This window comes from Nelumbo lutea, chromosome 1 (genome assembly GCF_056320005.1).
Source record: "Nelumbo lutea isolate HS-2025 chromosome 1, American lotus-T2T, whole genome shotgun sequence".
Taxonomy (NCBI): Eukaryota; Viridiplantae; Streptophyta; class Magnoliopsida; order Proteales; family Nelumbonaceae; genus Nelumbo; species Nelumbo lutea.
In genome coordinates, this window is record NC_142684.1 from 153,896,506 (window position 1) to 153,919,717 (window position 23,212).

General features: G+C 35.8%; 1 protein-coding gene across 2 annotated transcripts; it reads right to left on the reverse strand.

Moving 5' to 3' along the window:
* Positions 1–6,205: 6,205 nt before the first annotated feature.
* On the reverse strand, positions 6,206–15,761 carry LOC148878504 (RNA-binding (RRM/RBD/RNP motifs) family protein). 2 transcript variants are annotated; one of them, XM_088955762.1, is made up of 3 exons: positions 13,386–15,761; positions 13,214–13,243; positions 6,206–6,744 (listed from the first exon to the last, which is right to left on the reverse strand). In XM_088955762.1, exon 1 carries the CDS (start codon positions 15,525–15,527, stop codon positions 13,419–13,421), a length of 2,109 nt encoding a protein of 702 aa, XP_088811888.1. In that variant the 5' UTR covers positions 15,528–15,761; the 3' UTR covers positions 6,206–6,744; positions 13,214–13,243; positions 13,386–13,418. The 2 variants fall into 2 exon arrangements, with proteins under 2 accessions (XP_088811888.1, XP_088811880.1); XM_088955754.1 differs by having other exon boundaries at positions 13,321–15,760.
* Positions 15,762–23,212: the final 7,451 nt, after the last annotated feature.

Consider the following 23,212-nt stretch of genomic DNA (forward strand, 5'->3'; position numbering starts at 1 on the left):
TTTACTTGGACCAATTTTGGGAGTGCTTATTCTAATAAGCATTTGGTGAAAAAGCACTTGTTTTATTTAAACAGGGGTAGTATAGGTATTTTTAAAATGGCATGACGGGTCAGAATAGGCCAAAAAAGAAATAAACACTTAAAAAAATAAGTCTAAAATTTGGGCATCTTAAATATATACTTATTTGAATAATCACTTATTAATGTGGTTCCGGCCCAATAAGCATTTATTTTTAAGCTAGCAATCTCAAACTTAGCCATAGATCAAATATATATATTTTTTACTTTATTTAAAGAAAATTATAAATGTTTTCTTATTTTTATATGATTTTTAAAACAAGACAGAATTATATTTAAAATCCGAATGTAATGCCCAAAAGGCATGATACCTAAAACAACTGATAACCGATATGATTAGTCAAGGGTTAAACATGCAAAGAGAGATTGGTATTCATGAAATCTCACGTAGGGGTTGTGAATTCTGATTGCGACTGCCACTTAATAGTTGATCTTATTTCTCGCAAACATGCAACAGGTGGCAAGTTATGAGACCCTTCCGTTCTCCTTCCTAAATTTTTGAAACAACTCCACCGAAAAGTGAGAAGACAAAACAGCCAGGGTAAGCACTGGCTGCAGCTTCTCCAGCTCAAGCTGGGCGGAGTCATCAGTAGTCAGCTGTGCTCAATCTCGCTACACACATTCACACTCACACTCCGTAGAGATATTGAGTCAATTATAGTAATTAATAGCCATATCTAACATACATTTGTGCAAAGACAGGTGTCAACCTGAAGAAACGCAATCCATCCATTTAATGTCACAATCATTTGCACGGACACCCTCCCTCAAATATTTAAGTCAGAAAATCATAACCGTCAAATCTAAAGACTTTACTTTTCCCTCCCTTGCGGTTTGTAGAAGATCCTTTGAACCTCACAAGTACCCATCGCATCTTTTAGCCTTTAGATTTTTGTACAAACATATAATAATCTCGTTATACCCTAATTTGTGGTCTGGTGGCCGTTGGATCAGATAAATCTGCTTTAAATTCCTTCTCTTGACAGATACAACTTGGACGGTTGAGATCAGAAGCATGGTCCATCGACGATTTGACCTTGATCATGGGAGGTTGTGCTGCGTTGTGGGGCATTAGATTGGGAGCTGAAGTTCTGAACTCGAGTCCCAGGGTGGCGCTGCAACGTTTAAAGTTGGAAAAGGGAGTTGGAGCTGACGCGCTGAATGATGTCATGTTTAGAGACAAAGCACACGCCTGCTGTCACCGGTGCTCAGACACAAACACAGTTGGCTTCGGCAGCACTACGTACCTCAGGCTCAGGCTCAGGATCTCTCTCTCTCTCTCTTCGTAGCTTACCCTGAAACAGTGGAGGAAGTATGGCCATATAACTTGCCACCTGTCCAATTGTTAGAGGATTAAAATCCACTACTTTGATGGGTCCCACATACACCCTCATTGAAATCAGTAGTTGACTTTTAAACCACTAATTCCTGTATTATTTTCAGAGTTTCATCATCGCTGAGACACTGACATAAAAAAATGCAATTCCAACAGTGAATTTAAACCGCTTTTCGGGGGCCGCTATTAAATGGTGGGTCCTAATTCTATGAATGGATGATACGTGGTAAGCCTTAAGGTTCCGTCTTTTGTTATTGGTCCTCCGTCCCTAAACCTATGCACAGTAACCTTTTTTTCTTTTTTTCCTTCACGAAGGTGAGATGCCATAGTCTAGACCTGGGGCTAGGGGGCATTCATGCTAAACAGCGTTTGCGGTTTGCTGATGTTTGCAATATTGTATATACACGGGTTTGAATTTTACTGTGTTTGGTGTATTTGGTTTGAAGGAAGAAGGAAAGGAAGGGAAATATAGGAAAGCTTTTAGGAAAGCTCTTACCTTTTCCTTGAAATCAAACATAACTTAAGGTAAAAGTTTACTTTAAATGTTAAATAATGAGATATCCACCACATCTGAAATTTTGAAAAAAAAAACTAAAAAGATATAAATACACCCATTGGTCACCAACTCAATCAACTACGGTGATGTTGGTAACAAGGAATGAATCTAAAACTGCGGAAAAAGAGGATCTTTGCATTGTATAATGCCAATTGTCAATAGGACCACATTAACCCTTGCTATTCTAATCTTACTAACCTGTTAATTATAGGTCATATGCTCAGTCATGGTTAAACTTATGGTTTTTAAAAACGAACCGGTGATCGAATCGGTCAGGGGTGTGGTTGCTAGTTCGAACAGTTGGCCCGTTTTGACGAAAAAATTAAAAATTGAAAAACGACCAAAACCATTCAAACGATTAACCGGCTATTTCAGCAGCTTACTAACCAAAATTAACAGTTTTAAGGAAAAAACTGTTTTGGAGGAAAACGGAACCGGTCTTTCCCGGTTTTTTCGGTTCAGTCCAGTTTTGAAAACAGTGATTAAACTAATCAATGGAGAACTCTATGATGCTACAAAGATATGATAATCAAAGAGCTTTTAGTTACATCTTTTATAATACTTGTTGATTGGTCGTAAGTTTTTATGGTATCATTTCTTTTCATAGTGGAGCCCCTAGCCAATTGGACTTAGACCCATGCCCCAAATTTGTTTGCAAAATAAAAAATTGTTGATCTAGAATTTAGTGACCTAACCAATTGAATTGAACCACTATACCATTTGACTTTGTGAGTGGATTATAGGTAGATAATTAAGTCTCTCTCTCTCTCATTTTAGTCATTTTAACTCTCTCTTGTTGCACTATTTTTTTATACATTTTATCTATTTTATTTTTTTCTTATTTGATGTATAATATCATGAGCCGGATTAACCCAAATGATTAAACAGCTAATGTTCTTTTTTAAAACATTGATACAGGTCTAGACGAACTCAGATTTCATTCTCACAAAACTGTCCTCACACAGCCTTACGCAGCTGTGATTGGGAACTCTAAAGCCGGTCTAGACACCTCAAAAAGGATGAAATCCAAATTCGGTCTAGATCCCTCGAAAAGGGGGATGAACTCTGAAGCCGCATTTTCAATCCCCCCTCCCCCTCCACCCCCAAAGAAAAGACAAGCTATCTTTTGCCTTTTCTCTTTTTCTGCACAATAATTCTTCCAAATCAAACTTTTGCCTTTCTATATTAAGAAGATTGTTGCTTGGCTAGAAAAAATAAAAATAAAAATAAATAAATAAATAAACTCAGAGGTTTAATTTTTCAGATTGCACATGTTTCCTTTTTTTTTCCGACTTTTCATCACTTACTTTTGTCTAAAGGAATTAGAAAAATATTCGTGGGAAAGAAAGGAAAGTAGGCCGGAAAAGGAGTCCGGTTTTTAATTTCATCACTAGAAAACCCACTGTTTTGGGAGAGGTTTGCTTGACATTCTGTTGCCTCCAATCCAAACACAAGTTCCTGTGAGTAATTTGCTCAAGTAGAGAGCTCCATGTGGCAAAAAAGCTAAGCTAGATGTAGTGCACAGCGCACAAGGGAGTGGAGAAACCGAACTATCTGAGGTTATGCAGTGATGGGCCAGGCCTAGGAGTAGAGAAGGTCTCCCAAATCACCAACAAATTCATTGCATTTCGATTCATCTTCATCTTTAACTAACAGATATATATTGTTTCTTTCTATACTGTTTGATGTATTTCTTATCGTGTAAACAATAAGTAGTAGAAGGCCAAGAAAGAAATAGAAAAAAAAAAAAAAAAAAACACTGCTCATTTTTTGCCATTTGTTCACTAGAGTCGCCATCCACTGCCACCCGCCGCTGCCTCCAGCATCGACAACGTTGCCGGAGACGGCGGTGGAGGTGGGCGGCGGCGGCGGCAGGCGGCAGGCGGCGTCTCTGATAAACAAATGGCAAGAAGAATCTTTATTTATATTATTTTTAAAAAATTAACCTATTTTTGAAAAAATTTTAAATATATTACTTTTATTGATATTAAACCCCAAAAGCTGCCCTTATATGCTATTACCCCTTAAATTAATCTAAAAATAATGGCAAATTAAAGGATATGGAGAGTTCAAGTTCACATTTGTTCCTTAAAGGAAGGAGTTGATGAGTGTCTTTCCCAGGTACATACTAAATTGGTTAACGGTACATACTAAATTAGTACATTTTGAAAGTCAGGATACTGAATTATTGTATTTTAAGGTTTTATGACCAAAATAGCACTGGAACCAAATTACATAATACTAATCGAGAAATTTTTTGAGAGTACAAGTAACTACCATTTGAGTGGGTAAACACAGTTGTGTAATTTCCACTACCAAGTGAGATTGCCCTCTGGTCCGGATTATGGTGAACACACTGATTAGTATGCTGTTGAAAACATTCTTAGAAATGCCACAGGACAAAATAGTAATTACCCCTATTTCTTTTCTGATTTTCTGACCGAAAAAATAGACGTGGGCGTGAATGGGTGAACATGGCCAACCCATAAACGCTCTTGGCAGCCAACAGCCAAAGTTATCCCGACCCGAGAAATATTGGCTCAGCAAGGCATGCAATTAAATCAAAATTGTGTTCTATGCCAAAATGGTACACAAGTAGAGAACCCTTATTACATTGACCAAATACCAGATATGTATTGTAATCAGATCCCAAATATGGAACATTATACAAACCAAATGAGTATTCCGATATCATACTGGGATGGCAATTGCAGCCTATAAAAAAAAAATGTTAGAAAAGGATGCAATGCCAAAGCAGAAGTATACAAAGTGATGGATGGTCTAAAGCTTGCGATGCAGATGGACATTCACAACTTGATAGTAGAAAGTGATTCAGCTACTATAATTTTTTTGTCAGCAGTTTTGGGAACTGCCATCGACATTCAGAACTGGTTAGAATGGAAGTCGGTCGAAAATTTGTGCATTTCTCAATGTTGAAATCATCATCGTCATTATCTATCTAATACAAACCCGCATATTTCACTTGTCTCCCTTTCATAACATGGTCAGTTACCAAAACTTCAATAATCTAAAAAAAAAAAAGGAGCTTCAGACCATGGTTTTCAAAACTGGACCAGACCGGATGGTCGGATTAGAAAAACCGGGAACCAGTTATCTAACCGGTTCCGTTTTTCTCCAAAATCATTGATTTTGGTCAGTAAACCGCTGAATCAGTCGGTTAACTGTTTGAACAGTTTTGACCGTTTTTCAAATTTTAATTTTTTTTTGTCAAAATGGACCAACCGTTTGACCCAGTAACTGGACCCCTAACCAATTCGGTTGCTGGGTCGGTTTTAAAAACCATGCTCCAGACTCTGCCCACGAAATCATGTTTCACATTTTCCCATTCAATAGAAAACAGAAAAGAAATTAATTTGAAGAATTGAAGTTTTAAATCATAATAGTTATTATTATTATCACAGATTTGAACAATAACAGATATTGAGATTTGGCATGTAAAGCTAGAGTACCGTTTTAAAAAAGTTCCACAGAGAGAAAAATAAGAGGAAACTAACACCCATTTTCCTCTTAAAGTTGTAAAATTCCTCCTAAGAGAGTTAAAGAGGAAACAAATTCCTCCTAAGAGAGTTAAAGAGGAAACAAACATCAGTTTGGTTCTGAACTCATGTTTGAAAGTTAGAATTTCAATTCTCTAAAAGAAAACAAGCGAAAAGAACCAAGTATAAGCCTTGATGAAATTTTAATGTAACATGTTTCCATGGCAACACGACAGTGTTGAAGAGTATGGTACTCATTTGATCCAACGCATGTCCAGATTTTCTGCCCACAACTCTATACCTACATTCTACCCACCTTGAATTGCAGCCACATATTGCCTCGTATTGCGAGATGTGTGGGGATGCAGTGTACCGTGGGTAGGGCGTGGGTAAAGAAAGTGAGCGGGAAATCTGGATTCAGGGCAACCAGCATCGTCATTTGAAGCTTTTCATCCATGGACTGTGGGAAGGCTCAAAGTAAAACCACCTCATTTTATTTCAAATTCCAATATCCTTCAACAGATCTGGATCTGGATTACACCAAACAAGCTTCCTTGTTTCAATCTACAGCAAATCATAATTGCTGCGCAGGCAAAGATGGACTTTCTGATCCTCCCTTGAGGAGTAAGGCGGCCAAAGTAGGGAAAATAGAGAAAAATGCAGAGTATGGTATTAAAAAATTTAGCTCCAACAGAAACAACATCACCATGATTCAGTATCAACTTTCAATACAAGAAAATGCAGAGTAAAATTGTCATATCTGCCATTGTATTGCAATAATTCAATGAATCATTAGCTTTTTCTTTTTACATTTTCGTTAACATTGCGGGAGCCAACATGATAACGACTCCCCCACGCCCTCCCAAAAAGAAATAAACAAATAAATAGAACAGCATAATAATCATGAAGTACACATTGAAAGGGCACATATAAAAGTAAAAACAACCTCCGAAACCGTATGACGTCTCATATTTTAAATGGTCACCTCTATATTAAAAAAAAAAAACAAAAAACTACAACATTATCCCATGAGCACTTCCCATTTGGTCAGTTCTTAAGGTGTTAACCCAAACAGAAATCCGGAGGATAAAGTAGAGAATGGGACAAAAAATAGTAGAAACAAAGTTAATTTATCAATGTCTAAACAGTACAGCCAATGCTTCCCCCCAACCCCCCCATCTCTTTGCCCAAGCTGGACGATAATCCAATTAAAATTCCAGAGGCAAGGAGAAACAACGCGCAACAGCCTCACTTCCCATGCTCCATATGCCCTCCAATCTGCAGACAGAAATAGTAGTCAAGAACTATCACAAATACCACACATTCAAACACATATAAAATCAAATGAGAATAAAGAATAAAAAAAGGTGCAACTTCAAAGAGAAAAAGCAAAAAGATTGAACCATTTGAGATCAAAGGCAGTCAAATACATAAACTTTCACATTAACAGCTCATATGTAAATTAACAAAGTGCCAGTGCATCCAAAGGTTGTTTGTGCCGCCTGACCACCAATTTGTCAAAAAAGTTTCATGCCAAGGGACCTCTAATGGGGAAAAGTCCCTGCATTCAGATTTATTTCTAGGGAGAGAGGACATGGGAATGACTGCCAATAGACTTGTCGACTTTGTTTCTAGGTATCGGTTCACATTTTGAATCTTGATGTAAGATTTATCACAATGCTATCTAAAGAATAACAAAGAAAATTCCAGAAGATATTAGCTATCAATATTGATAAAAAAAAAAAAAAGATATTAGCTATCAACTTCCAAATTAAGTGCACTTAATGTCAATATAAATTATGAACTGTAGTTTCCAACACATTATTATGTCCAAAAGGTTTCAGAAAAATAAGATGAGGCAGGATCTTTGGGTAAAATATGATTTTAGCTGGTTTGCAGGGATCTTAACGTAATGGCCGATATTGCTATTATGAGGTGTGTAAAAGCAACTGAACAAAGGAGTGCTCTAACATAGCAATGAAGCTACAAAAGCATTTACACACCTCATAATTGGATGTTGAAGAATAGTTGGGGGTGGTTGAACTTTTATATGAGACCATATGGAAGAAGAATCACATGTTAAGCTGTTTAGAAGTTGTGAGAAATGCCAGAACAAATTAAGCGACTATGTAAGTTTATAGGAAAACAGTCACTCAATTAAGAGCCATTTGATAAACACTGGAATTACCCCTAAACTAAAAAGCTTAATGCTTATTTTTTAGCAAACTAGTCAATTTGAGTAGTGGGCCAGCTCCTTAATAGCTGCATTGATGGGGTAGATGTACTACAATTTTACCCAAATTGTATAATCAATCAGTCCTTAGTAAAATAACAATGTTTTCCTATATATGGAAAATCTTTGAAATCAAAAACATAGATGCACATTCATGGTCTTATTAGGTTGATGGTAGACTTGAAGATGACAATCATATGACATTAACAACCCCATAGTAGGACAAATCACCTATGTCAAATGATACAACACCACTATCAACACAGAAAATACAGCATATATACTTCTAGAGTAAAACCTCATTATTTTCACAAAATATTCACTTAACCCTTAATAATTTGTGCATTATTTTGTAAAAGAAGATGCAAAAATGATATAGCTTGACACATCTTACAACAAAACCTCCCTTGATTTAATGAATCAGAATTATTAGAAATAATAGCTCTGAAAAATGGAAGTAGAGGCACATAGAAACATATCACATAAAATACCATTTGCTTCCTGGATTTTGAGAAATATAGTCTTGCAGAAGGGGTCACTCGCCCAACTAGTTGTACAAAAAAGACCAAATATGAACAAAAAAAACACTCCGTTATCAATATTTAGCAGTTTCCATCTCTGTACATATTAGTCAATTAACAGGTAAAAGTTTTGGTGCCTTGTTTTCTTATTTAATCTGCAAGTTATTATCAACATAGATTTACCAGACGCTAGCATCTCATCCACTACACCACATCAGAAGATTATTGGTCCAAGCAAAGTTCTGGGAATCACAATTGTGTTGTAAATTGTAGAGAATATCAAATCAAACCGACTCAAAAATCATATGTAAGTTGTAAGATTATTTCTGTTTTTTATTTTTATCCATAAAAAGGAATAAAACAGATGTACTAAAAACTTAAATATATAGGAAAGTTTACTTTAGCCAAAGGTTAGGACGGTATCTAGTCTACCCCTCTCAAGACCTTTAGATAGCTGGGACCAACATTGGGTAGTGACCCACTTTTCAAAAAATAAAAAGAAAAAAACATTGGGTAGTGACCTTTTTTATATATAAAAAAAATCATTTTATCCTATTCTATGATACCTAAAGGCTATGATACCAGAACTTTGACCAATCAGTATCCCACCCCTACACAATGAATTTTAATGAATACCAGTCAATTGGATACCACTTTTATGATATTGATTAATTGGTATTAGGCTATTAGTTTTTTGGCTATCATACATTTTCTGTATCATAGTTGGTCTCATATTAATAAAGAAACAATTGTTAACAAATAGAAGAAAAAAGTTTTAACTTTTAAAACAAAAGCCCCTTAGGATGAGTTTGGAAAGAGTACAAATACAAATATGTACAGTGCATACATACAAAATACAATGCTTTTCACTCTACATATTTGTATTTGTACTCCTTCCAAACTGAGCCTTAAGGAATGACCAGTGTTTTAAAAGCGCAAGGCACAAAAAAGGCATAGAGGTCAATTTGCGCCTGAAGCACAGGGTGAGGAATGCGCCTTTCTGAAGCAAGGTGCAAAAATACAAAAAAAAAAAGCTAAAAAACCAAAAATTGTCAGAAATTTCAAAAAAAATATTAAACATAATATTAATAAAAAATATAAACTTATGCTTAAAAATTATCTAAAATTAAAATACATAAACATAAGATGTAAAGCATATTCAAATGAGAATTTAAAAATAAAATCAAACAGATAAAACATTTTCAAGAATGTAAAACCTTTAATCTCTCTTTTCACTCAATTGCATTACTTCACATAGCTAATGTAAAGCATATTATATTCCTGATTCTATGAGCCGCCTTTGTGCCACACCCCTCGAGGCAAGCCCAAACAAGTCCATGTTAGGTCTTAAATTCTTAGATTTCGCACAAAAAAATGATTTTATAGTTTTAATTGATTTTTAAGAAGGCATTTTATTAGGATGAATGAATGAACATTACCAAATTAGGGGTTCTCAGAGCTCCAGCCAGCCGTTATGTTCAAAAAAAGCAAAAAAGCGTCAAATTTTCAAAAGGCACATGCCTGGGCCAAGGCACAAAGCGCATCAAGCACACGCCTAGGCGCACCAGGTGTGCACCTTTTGGAAGGGCTGTGCCTAGGACCTAGGCGAGAAGCATACCCTGAAATGCGCCTGGTCTGTGCACCTAAGTGTGCCTGAGGCATGCCTTTTAAATCACCATGAATGACAGATAAAGAATTAGTCTCGGTTGAATTGATCCAAATTACATGAACCATAAAAATCTATTCAAGAACCAAATCATAGGATTCAAGCAATAATCTCAAGATTTTTGTAGAAAATTTTGGTCATAAGATTCATACAGAAACCCCTGGGATTCGTGATTTGAATAATGAATCATGTGCAAAATTTTAAGATTCTGACAACTATAGTCCCACATACATTCAATACAAACTTGGCTAGTGCCCTCTTGCTTTCTAGATTTTGCTTATGTTGCTAAGTTGCTTTCTAGAATTAAAAACAAATCAAAACATCCGATGAACAATTGGAAGAGGGAAGAAACTGGTACTACTGAGATTTGAGGCCCCGTGATTCATTAGTAGCGTTTTTTTGTTTGTTTTTTTTTTTCTTTTTTTTGCTGAGCATTTTCTGTCTGTTGGTCCATTTGAAGAGAAAAACAGGAGAATGTTTGAAGATATTCAGTGGGAGTTAGAAAAAGATTGTGGCATCTATTGGAAGAGCTGTCACTGGTTGGGTGCTCAATTTACCTAAATTTGCTCGAGTGTCTGCATCAGATTTAGGGTTTAATTTCTGGAATGTTATCGAGATTCAAGAATGTAATTTGGAAAGGTTAAAGAATCTATCCCAACATTGCAAAGAAGTACCAACAACGAAAAATATTTCCAAAAAATTCTTCCTCAGAAATGGGTTTAGAAAGGGCATTGTAAATAAGCATTGAATTGCATGCACTACATGAAAGTTGATAGAAAAAATAAAATAGCCAATTCCCCATGATGCCAATTCATGAGAGTAATTGAGAAAAAAAACAAGAAATGAGAATCAAAGAAAAGGGAAAGCAAGGGGGCAAACGTATAAAATTAAGACATGAAACACAACAAAACAACTTGATAGAAGCAAACCCAATAAATTGAAACTGACAAAACTGATCCTTTTCCTTTGCAGTTAAAATATATTCTTCTTAAATCAAAGTATCAAACATGAGATGTGAATTGAGCAACAGTCAGATTACGCTTCTCTCAGAACATCAGGTAGAGAATTAGGATGATTTTAGATATAGTAGAGCAGAAAGCAAAGGAAGATTCTCTCCTCCCCTTAACCTTGGAAAACTTCACATTCTATTCTTGGATTATCTATGTATAACGATGGATTGTCTGTTCTTGGATTATATGTTGTTTAAGTAACAATACTTTTTTATTGGTTTTAATTAATTAAAAATACTTAGGTAATCATCAGGTATCAATTTTTTTTATTATTGGTAACAATAGAAGAAAAGAACTTTATTTGATGTTATGATCAAGGAGTAGAGCAATTGTACTTTGAAGTGTCAGGTGTGAAAGGAATTCAAAAACATTTGCTAACAAGAAAGTTGAAATTAATACAATTATATTGAACTTATAAAGGTGAATAGCAGCCTGGATTCTCATGAAGGATGAATCAAAAGGAATCCCTAAGGTGCTTTGCTGAGGGCAAGAAAGCATTTTCTTCTTTGCTTCTTCATAGGTAGCAGATGGAGCTTGAAAAGAGAACCACAAAAAAGGAAAAAATATAACTTAATTTCAATGGATTTTCTCTTGGAAATAAAGGCTAATCAGGAGTGCAATATTTTTTTTATCGTTGAAATAAGGTACTTGATAATTTCGGAACAAGCATCCATATTCAATTTCATATGCCTTACTAATTTCTTCAGGGCTTCTCTAATTTGTAATGATAACATTATTAGGTGATTAGATCTGGCTCAATTCTTTTATTTGTAATGGAGAATCTTTTATCATGGTCTGTAATGAGCTATCCCTTTATCTTATTCACATTCAATTGCAGTGGTGATATTTTTATTTGGCAATGCATATATGATGCAATACAGTTAATACTGGGTTTGATTATGGAGCCAAATGTGCATGTGGAAAGGGAAGGATGAAACCATGGATGAGAAAGGCTTCAGAAATTTTTGGATGCTAATAGTACCACTGTCCTACACATTTCAAATATTAGACACAAGTTATGATGTTGGCATATTTGACGCCTGTCATTTTTCTTATGATGCCTGCAATAGGCTTACAAAAAACAGCTTCACTTGGGCCAATAATGAGCATGGAGACAATGGCCACAGGTATATTGAGGTGCATGACTGGCAACGCGGATATTGACAACATCTGTCAGCTAGCCATGAACTAATGAATAAATACGAATGCAAGAGTCGGATGCTATGGATTTTTAGATCTAATTTACTGTGCTGTACCAGAGTTGGGTTATTAGTGTTCCTAGTGTTCATAATCACAACACTAGGCAGATGCAGTAGTATCATTTACTCTTAATTGCCTTTGCCATGTATGAAGGAATGGCGTTGGGGCCTTTTTTTGCATTGTTTGCATGGCCCTTTTGCCTTATAAATAATTAAATAGTACAGTTATTTTCATTGCATCACAAATATTAGCATTGAGTTATGAGGCACATTAAAAGCTTAGAGTATCAAACCATTCCATGTGTTCTACAGGTTATGTATGTCATGTACTGCTACTTTTGTTGCTTTTTAATGGATAAACAGTGTAAAACTCAAATTATTAATGCAAATAAGTGGGGCCACAAAATGTTCTTTCATCTTTTGAGCTTTTAAAAAGCTTAAAATAAAATTAAAAGCTAAAAACCAAAATCAAGGGATTATCAAGCTAGCTCTGAAAAACAATATCAGTTTAAAAGGACAAAAGTAGCTGTGGAATATCAAAATCCAAGCTTATCCAACTGACAACTAAAAAAATTTGCAGAAGCAATGCAAGTCAACAACACCAGTTAGAACAACTTTTCTTATAAATTGCATAACTGTACTACTGTAGAGGATGAGGGTCCTTAAAACTTGAACTTAAAAAGAATATCTATAAAAACAAAGTGCACAAGTCAATCAATCAATTAATGGGTTAGATAGATTATCTGAATTTTTTAGTGTTGTATGTCTTTATTCCCCAAATTTTGCCTAAATGTTCTCCAGAAATAGTTTTTGTCTAATAGAAAAAAAATCCAGATATTGTATGATTTGGTGTCACTAAGAAACAGCAATATCTATTCACATGAAACTTGTGTGAACAAAACAAAGACTCATCAGTCATCAATGTACCAGAATTTGATTGCAGTGTGTGCATTCACAATTAGCTACTCCAAAAATTATTGCATGTTAACTGGCAATTATGTAAATGAAAAATAGAAATACTAATGGCAGCATGTGCGCATTAAAGGGTGTGCAAGCATGGTTACATAGCCAGAATAACAAGCAGAACAACTGGAAACAGGTCAGAATGTTTAACTTACTTGGTTCATTATGAAAACCAAACCGCTCTCCTGCAAGAATAAGCTTCAGCAAGATATATTAGGCAATGAAGTCAAAATAGGAGGCAAAGGAAATAGCTGATCAAGACCTTTCAGAGAACTGTAATGGAAAATGCAAAGAAGCATAAAGAGATTGTCCTCTGGTGCTGAATACCAGTACTAACAAAGAAGCTTCAGAGCATTTTAGTTACTCTGAGGGTCGTCTTCTCTTAGCATATTCGGCATCCCTCGATCCTGAACGCCGGTCTTCATCTTGTGATAGGCGTGACTTGCTGTGAGTCCTTGAACGTCCTCTGTCCCACTCATCATCCTGCTCAGATTCACGTTCCCTGTATCTATGGTGATCCAAGTATCTGTCTCTATCCTCTCTGTACCGATCTCGATCTCGCTCACGATCACGGTCTCGACCCCGTTCTCTGTCCCTGTCTCGGTGCTGGTCACGATCACGGTCTCTAACTGTTTCCCTATCTTCACGATGCCTTCTCTCTGGCCAATCATGAGCATGGGCTATGTCTTTTTCCCTAGACATATCCCTATCTGCCATTGTTTCTCTATCATCTCGATACCTTCTGTCAGATGCCCCAGACCACTCTCGCTCCGGAGCCCTCTCTTTCTCCTTCGTTGCATTACTCCACCCACCCCTTTCATGGCTTACTTCTCCATACTGGTGGTCTGACGCAGCATCCTCCCCATAACTAGATTCTCCTGCCCTACCTGCATGCTCATCACTACCCCATGCAGCTGCACTTGGGTCTGACCACATCCCCATTCCATGTCCCTCAACACCTGTTGTAGGCATCATACCCATACCATTTGCAGGCATGCCTCTTCCAAAGAAAGCCGGATTTACATGAGGAGCCACTCCTGGCAATCCTACACCACCAACAGGAGGGAAAGAAGGCAATATACCTGAAAAAGGAGGTGTTGGTCCAGCTGGGAAACCTCCATAACCGGCCATTCTCCCCATCTGTGCCCCATAAGATGGGTCAAATCCCTGACCCATCATTGTTTGAGGATGTAACAATGGTGGTGTTGCTGCAAGCCCCTGTCCAAATCCACTGCCACCATTGCCAATTATACCCCTTCCACCCATCCCACCACCAATACGGCCCCTCATTGGCCCAACTTGCCCTCTACCTCCCACTCCTTGGGCACCACCTCTTCCCCAATTACCCCTTCCATAACCTCTACCACCATCACCACCCTGATAATTCCCACCAGTAGCAATGCTGTTGCCACCACCTCGTCCTCCAGCATCACCAACTGTCCTCCGTCCTTGAGAAAAAGATGTCTGAGCCATCTGTTGGTTCTTGTTTACCTGGGCCTCTCCCATTCTCCTAACACTATATGGGGAAGCATAGGCCACAACACACGGTCGTCCATTAAAGATATGCCCATTCATCCCTTCCTTGCAAGCCATAGCAGAAGCAGGATCATAAAACTCAACCTGGCAATAACCTTTGGACTTCCCACTGGCCTTCTCATCAAAGAATTTCACCTCCTTCACAGGACCGTACTTAGTGAGCTCTGCCTCGAGCTGAGCATCCGTCGTCCACCAGTGCAAATCACCGACAAAGAGAATGGTCCCACCACCCCCACTTGCCCCACCACTGGCATTCCCACTACCACCAATTCCGTTAACATTTCCTCCTACCCCTCCAATTCCTCCTTGCCTTCCAAAACCATCATGCCCTACATTTCCTGAACCTACCACTTGAGAATGTTGCTGCTGCTGCTGTTGCTGCTGCCCTATTCCCTGAGATGGTACACTACTATTGCTGTCAATATGCCCCCGGGTTTCACCCATTTTACAGGATGATGATGACGGACCCAATTCAACCTTAATCCCACCTCCGCCTCCTCCTCCACCACCACCACCACCAGACCCCTTAGAAGCCATCTCATTTCCTCTAAACCCTAAATCTTGATAACCTTCTACCCTAGCAGGAACCCTAGAAGCAACAATAGACCCATCGCCACCCTTCTCAACCTTCGCTTCACCACTAACACCAGGGACTGTAACCCCCGTAGACTCTGCCGCGGACACGTCAATCTTCTTATCCACTTCCACCTCCTCCTCCTGAGTTCTGAACCCTAAGTCTTCCTCTTGATTTCTGCGGAGGGTCTGAAGAAACCCTTCCCCGACGTTAACGTCATTGTAGAGATCCTCGTAGTCGTCGTATTCCTCCCCCAAGAAACCCTCGTCGGCCACGGCGGAGATCGCCTCGTTCCTATGAAGGAACTGGTCCTCGTTACGATTTCCACCGTCCCCGAACTCCCCGTCACCCTCGTCCATGACGACAACTTCTGTTTTAGAGAGCTTCGAGAGATGTCTAGCTCTAGGGTTTTCACCTCATCGTTTCACAGATTAGGGCATACTAAAGAAGCACATCCAAAATCGAAACGAAAGAATTAGATTTAGGGTCCTTACCTCGAGTTCGGACAAGTTTCGGCACTCCGATAAAGAGACAGAGACGTGAAGAAAACCCTAATCTGTAAAATTTATGGAGAGAGAACAATTTTGAACAAACAAATGTTGGAGAGAGAAAGAGAGAGAGGGTTTCTTTTGGTGTATTTTACTTTTTTTTCTAGTATAAAATATTAAAATCAACGTTCATAATCACACCCGATGGCTATAAGTGCATAATAAGTTGCCACGTATGATCATGCATGAGATTTATAACCAGATGGTCGAAGACATTTATGCTGGGTTTTGTCGTTTTGTGGAGGCGAGCCTCAATGAACGGCTTAGATGATTTTCATCAAAAGGTAGAATATGCAGCTCTCGACTCCTTGAGCATTGCATACGGAGTCAATGGTGTGCGTGGAAGACATACAAGAGAAACCTTTTTGAGTTGAAGCCCTCGAGTTATCCGATGCTTGCGTAATTTACGTGTACCACTTAAAGCGGGTTTCTTAACCCATTACAAGGGCTTAGTTTTACTGCACACGTGTATGCACCTGCCACCTGGTAATATTCTCTGCCTTCGCGAGTTTTTAATCTGCGTCTGCGAGTTGCTGTTCCATAGATTCCAGATTATTTTTTCCGGAAAGCACAAAGGAGACTGGGGATGACATAATGCACCTTGACTTTGGACCGTTGGATTGGAATCTATCCTTCGCAGTGTAGCCCGTGTTACAAACAAAATGTATAATACCACAAAATACTCCCAATTTAGATGGGCTAGAAAACTGACATCGGATTTTCTGCACTCGTTTGGTATGTGTTGTGATACACTTACAATGAGATTGGAACACGTTGCAGTTGGCATGGAGGCCCCTCTGTTTGCTCTATTATATTTTTATAAATTTTTAAAATCATACCATTAATAAAAATAAGAATGGCTCAATGTTATCGTCAAAGGACTCTGATTTCATTCTTCCATTTATACCCCTGTCATTAAATAGAGTAATCATTATAATAAATGTTTTATATAGTTATAATTTCTTAAAATTAATTTTATGAAACTAACAATTAAATTGTGTTATTTTCCAGAAAAATTACTAGAAATCAATGAATATACAAAATTTTCAGCCAATAATTTCTTTATAAATGTCATTTAAAATTAATTAAAATTTATAAAATTGAAAAATAAATTCAACGATTATAGCTCCAGCAAAGAGTTGGTGGAGTTTGCGAATTGGCAAACAAAATATCATAATTTGGAAAATTTTGGAGAAGAAAATAAAAATATATATAATAATGTAATTTTGGAAAATTTCTTTAAAATGTAGTAAATAATTATTACACTAATAATTATTTTTTTCATTATTATTGGAATTTTGGTGTAGTAATTAAATAGAGTAATCATTATAATAAATGTTTTACTATAGTTACAATTTCTTAAAATTAATTTTATTAATCTAACAATTAAATTGTGTTATTTTCCAGAAAAATTACTAGGAATCAATGAATATACAAAATTTTCAACCAATAATTTCTTTATAAATGTCATTTAAAATTAATTAAAAAATATAAAATTGAAAAATAAATTCAACGATTATAGCTCCAGGAAAGAGTTGGTGGAGTTTGCAAATTGGCAAACAAAATATCATAATTTTGGAAAATTTTGGAGAAGAAAATAAAAATATATATTAATGTAATTTTGGAAAAATTCTTTAAAATGCAGTAAATAATTAAAGGACCCTGATTTCATTCTTCCATTTATACCCCTGTCATTAAAATATATCTCCATCCTATTACATTTTCAGAAATTTATTAATGTAATTTTATTATTAGTTTAATAATAATTATTAAGTTACATTAATTATTATAGTAAAATTTGTTATTTTCAAAATACTGTAATTACAGTAATATTGAAATAATTGTAATTCTAATAATAATTATTAGTTTATTTAAATTAATTTTTTTCAAAATAATTATTACACATAATTATTTTTGGGATTTTGGTGAAGTAATTAAATAGAGTAATCATTACAATAAATGTTTTACTATAGTTACAATTTCTTAAAATTAATTTTATTAAACTAACAAATAAATTGTGTTATTTTCCAGAAAAAAAAATAGTAGAAAATAATGAATATACAAAATTTTCAACCAATAAATTCTTTATAAAAATCATTTAAAATTAATTAAAATTTATAAAATTGAAAAATAAATTCAACAATTATAGCTATAGGAAAGAGTTGGTGGAGTTTGCAAATTGGCAAACAAAATATCATAGTTTTGGAAAATTTTGGAGAAGAAAATAAAAATATATATTAATGTAATTTTGGAAATTTTATTTAAAATGTAGTAAATAACTATTGAAAATTATTGGAATATTTTGGAAATTTGGGAATTTTTATTACATTTGATAGATTTTGGAAAATTATTTAAAAATTGTGTGATTTTAATTTTAAATTATTAAAGATAAATTAGTATTGGTAAAGGAAGACGTTAATTTGAACCAATAATTACACAAATTATTTCTGTTATTAATATAAATTAGTATAATATTGGAAAATTTTAGAAAAGGATATTATTAATTAACTTATATTGAAAAATAAAAGATAAATTAGTGTAATTTTGTAAATAATATATTTAAAAAAAAAAGAAAATAAATTATTTAATATATTTAAAAAATCAACAATTTAGTATATATAATTTTGGAAATTTACTTGGAGCCGGCATTCAATATATCCTTTTGATCATTTTTACCAGCAAATTAGATATTGGGTTTTCCCGTGCATCACACGAGTTCCCTATTAGTTTAAAAAAAAAAAGTAAAATGTAGGTCATGCATCTTAAACCCTGATCATATAAGCAGTGGTGGATCCACCGGTCCTAAAACTACACAATAGATTGAAAGCGTTTTCACATGGCATTGCCTCACCAGTATTGTTTATGTAGGTGTTGTAGAGGCTTGTGGATGAACAATCCAATGGTGATCGCAATAAAATGTTGGAGCAATTGAGGTACATAATTGTATATGTTTGGTTCCATTTACGTTTACGAGTAAACATTTATTGACGGTGCCACATAAGTGCCCCATCAGCAAATGTCTCATTAGTTGCATTTGTGTATGTTGAAGTTTGCAAAAGCAAACTTCGATTTTTGTGCGCCTCTCCCGTTTCAGGAAGCGGGTAGGGGTTTATTGGCATTTTGCTAATGTGGTGCCTAATGGCGCCTATGTGTCATAAACACCCTTATTAAATGTGTTTCTCGGTTTTGTAGTCACACTAGCACAAAATGTTTACTAAATAAATGTAAACAGAGCCAAACACCTTGTTGTTGTGGAAAAGAAGGCTGCTATTGAGGTGGAGGCCTTCGCTTACGATATCAGTAGTTATGCAAGTATTGCCGACAAAACTCATCAAGCTAATCACTAACCATTGGTTTTCTAGTGAGATTGATGATTCGTTGAGGGCATCGAATAGAAGTGGGCTAGATACACACCGTTATTTCATTTGTTAATATTTCAAACTCAAGATTATAAAATAAAAGTGAAGAATATCTGGATTTCAGAGTCTCTGCACATTGGGGATTTACAAAATGTAGACTCTAAAACTTAGAGAAGGAATCCATGATGACATTATGGATTTGTCGCCAGTTCAAAGATGGGAAGCATCTCTAAATCCTTTGTTTCAACATATATTTCTCTAATATATCGAATATCAAATAAAATCCTAGTATGGGTCCTTGACTTTTCACCACAAGATTTGGGGGAATCAGGATCCTCTGATTTCTTCACCACAGCTGAAATCGTCGACCATGAGCTTAGTTAATTTAAGGGTTTGAGCTTTTTATGAAGTCGATTGTCAACCATGGTGCACCTGATTTGGAACCTATGAGATAATCTAACATTGAGAAGAAAACTTGATAATTGGGATGGTTCCATGGGCTTCAATGACTTTGGTGATGGAAGAGTTGAATGCTAGGATATTTCAGCTTTGCTCCGATCAAGCTTGAACAGGGGTACAAGTCATGGAATCTTATAGATTTGGACAACAATGAAGAAAAAAAATAGAAAATGGTGGACTGGTTCGGTCTTCCCGCAAGAAGGAGAAGGGGATAGAGAGAGAGAGAGAGAGAGATGGGGAGTCACGGGACTAGGCTGACTAGTGCCCTCTTCGATTGGGAGGTCATTGCCTATTTCCAACTAATTGCAGTGTTAATAAACAAGGGGAAATAAGAGAGAACAAGAAGGGGAGATGAAGAGTGAGAGTTCTGGTTCGTTGGTTCTAAGGTTGCGGAGGAGGGAGGGGAGGAACAAAGGAGAGGGAAGAAGAAAAGGAATATTTTCCTTTTTCTCACTTCTTTAAATTTCAAAATTTTATGAAAATATAACGAGGCAAGCACACCATTTAGTTTTGTCGCACAAGTGAGTTGGGGCATCCTTGCGAACTACAACATGTTCCAATTTCATTGGAAGTGCACGTATATCAAACAAGTGCAAGAAACTCAATCTCCAGAAAACTCGGGCATGGCCCTCATCTAAATTTTGGTTGGGTTTAGATTGAGGTATCGAATAGCCCAAACCGGATTCGAATCCATCCAATCAAATACATACGTACATGTATTATATTTATATGAATATTCTTTCTAATTATATATATATATATATATGTTATGTTAATATAAACATACTGCAACACGATAGTATTTTGGTAACGTGATAGTTGCCTTTTGTTTTCAAAAACAAAAGCAAATATCCAACTATGTTGTTGAATACCCTTTAAATTTGTACATGTTTTCAATTAATTTTATTCTTAAATTGGTCATAAATTTTAATAAAAATGGTTATTTAAAAATTGGAGGTGTTCACGGTGTTTGGTTTGGTTTGGAGAATATCTTCACATTAAGCCAATAAATTATGGTTTGAGAATTTCTCAAAACAAACCATGTTAGACCAAACAATCCCTTATTACAGTTTGGTTCGGTTTCTTATATGGTTTGAGCCATTCTATTGGGCTTAACCCAATTAGAAAGCCCTAATACATACCTACATAAAATAACAAATACAATTCAAATATCAAATTGAAATTTTAACAAGTGTCACTTAGTACTATAATATAATTCAAATATCATTGCTTGGTTTGGTGGGTTGCTCGTTCTACTAATCAAGCGCCACATGTTCTGGCTGAACGAGCACCATTGGTCATTTATCTCGTTACTTGGTCTTTTCCACCTGATTTCCTTTCTCCTATTCTCTATGTGGATTGTACTTCCGAGCATTTATTTGAATGAATTATGGCCTTCAACCTTCTGTTGATAGGCCTTTTTACCTAAAAAAAAAAAAACATAAATTGCTCGTATGGCATAAATTAAAAATTGAAACAAACAACAATAATATATGAAATGTTAAATGAATATATGCATGCATACATATGTTATATATATATATATTAATAATTCATTTTAATATGATTTACGGTGTGGTCTGATTTCTAAAATTTAGAAAACCAAACTAAACCAAATTGTTTTAAGGCCAAACCAGACCAAACTGCCAATTACGGTTTGGTCCAGAGCAATTTGGCGGTCTAGACCATACAATGAACATGAACACCCCTATATAAAATACATAAACAAATTCTTTTAAATCCAACTAACCTAACATGCTCTAGATCCGACCCAAATTGCATTGATTTAAGCTTCAATTGGACTTAGGTTGATAAACTTGGGATTAGCCTTCGATTGGACCAGGTCTAAGCCCAAAATGTGCACCTCTAGGGTTGGGCTAGATTACCATTTAATATGGTGCAACCCGTCCAAGTTGAGCCAATAATTATAAACACATTAAAAGACTTAAACCTCCCTTCACTTTTCGTCTAAATACTAAAACATTCACTCACTTTCATGCAGTTATTGTTAGGATAATTAATAAATGGTGGTTTTGAGATGCTCACACACACAACCACACACACACACACACATATATATATATATATAAAGAGAGAGAGAGAGGTTAGCATCAAGTTGTTTGCAACCATTGATAATACTTGAATAGCAATTATTTTAATGGAAACTGTTTTACCATTGGGTGACATCTCTCTCTCTACAACATTCATGTTTGAAAGTTAGAACTTGTGGTCCACAAAACTCTTATTCAACTCTAAACAAAGAGAAGGCAAATGTTTGGAGAACGATCTTTATTCTTTTTGGAGGAACTGAGAAGATTCTTATGTTAACTATTGTTACATTTCTCATTAAAGGTTTAATTTTACACTAAAAATGCAATACTTATGAGGGAAATCAGATTTAGTCATCACGAAACCGTCCTCATAGGACCTTGTAGTCGTGCATTGGGAATATCTCCCTTTGAATAAAAACATACAAGTATGGACATATTCCTAATTCACGGCTACAAAGGGCTGTAAGGATGGTTTTGTAAGGTCAGAATTCGAATTCCTTATGAAGCCACGACCAAGTTTAGGAGTGCCTAAAAATAAGTGCTTACAAACACTTTTGGCCTGAGACAACACCAATAAACACTTATTGGCGTTTGGCCCAAAATAAGTGCTTATTCAAGAAGCTTAAAATTTTGGATTATTTTTAAGATCTTATACAATAAGCGCTTATTCAAACTTTTACTTCCAAAACACTTACTGGTTATATTTCAAAATACCAATATTTCCCTTTTCTCGAAGAACCTAGGGTTTTCTATATTCGATGAAGGTTCCTTCTCTACTCTTATTCTTACAAACTCCATAGCAGTGGTGACACTACTCCAAGCTCAAACCAGAAGCTCATGCGTCCAGGATGATGAATATTCATCTGTACTCTTTTTTTTTTTGTTTTCTTATCTTCATCCAAACACTCATTACATGTGTCTAGCCCTATTAATCCTTTTTTGAATGTGAATACAAGCCTATTCTTCTTTTTTCTAAGGCTATGTTTGGTTTGAAGGAAAAAGTAGGGAAAAGAAGGAAAAGGTAAGGAAATCTTTACAAATTTTGTATAGGTTCTCATACCTTTCCCTTCCTTTCCCTACCTTTTCCTTCAAACCAAACATAGCCTAAACGTTTGGAACTTTCCAAGATCATGCATCCAAGTTGGTGAACATTCTTTTCTAATCATTTTTTTCTCATTTTCAATCGAACAACGAACATGGCGCATAGCCGTGGTACTTTTTTTTTTGAATACCAATTTGTCCTTCCCAAAATTGTATTTTTAAATGAATAAGCACTTATTGGAGAAAAAGACTACCAAGCGCCCAATATGAAATAAGTGCTTATTTATAAAATAAGAACTTGAAAAAGCTAAGTGTAAAATACAAATAAGTGTTTATTCAAGTAAGGACTCCCAAACTTGGCCTATGATGAAGCTTCTAACCAGCTACAATGTTTCTCCACTTTCAAAAAATTTGACCATTCCTTTTCCAAGGAGGGAAACGAGGGGTGTCGTTTCATTCCAATAAGGATATTGTTGTTTTGTGGTGATTATGAGTATTTTTTTCATTCTCAAAGTTTCTTTTATCTTTTAAGGTGATGAAACTATGAAAGTTGTAGTAGCTAGATTGCTTCATTTTGATGGTTCCC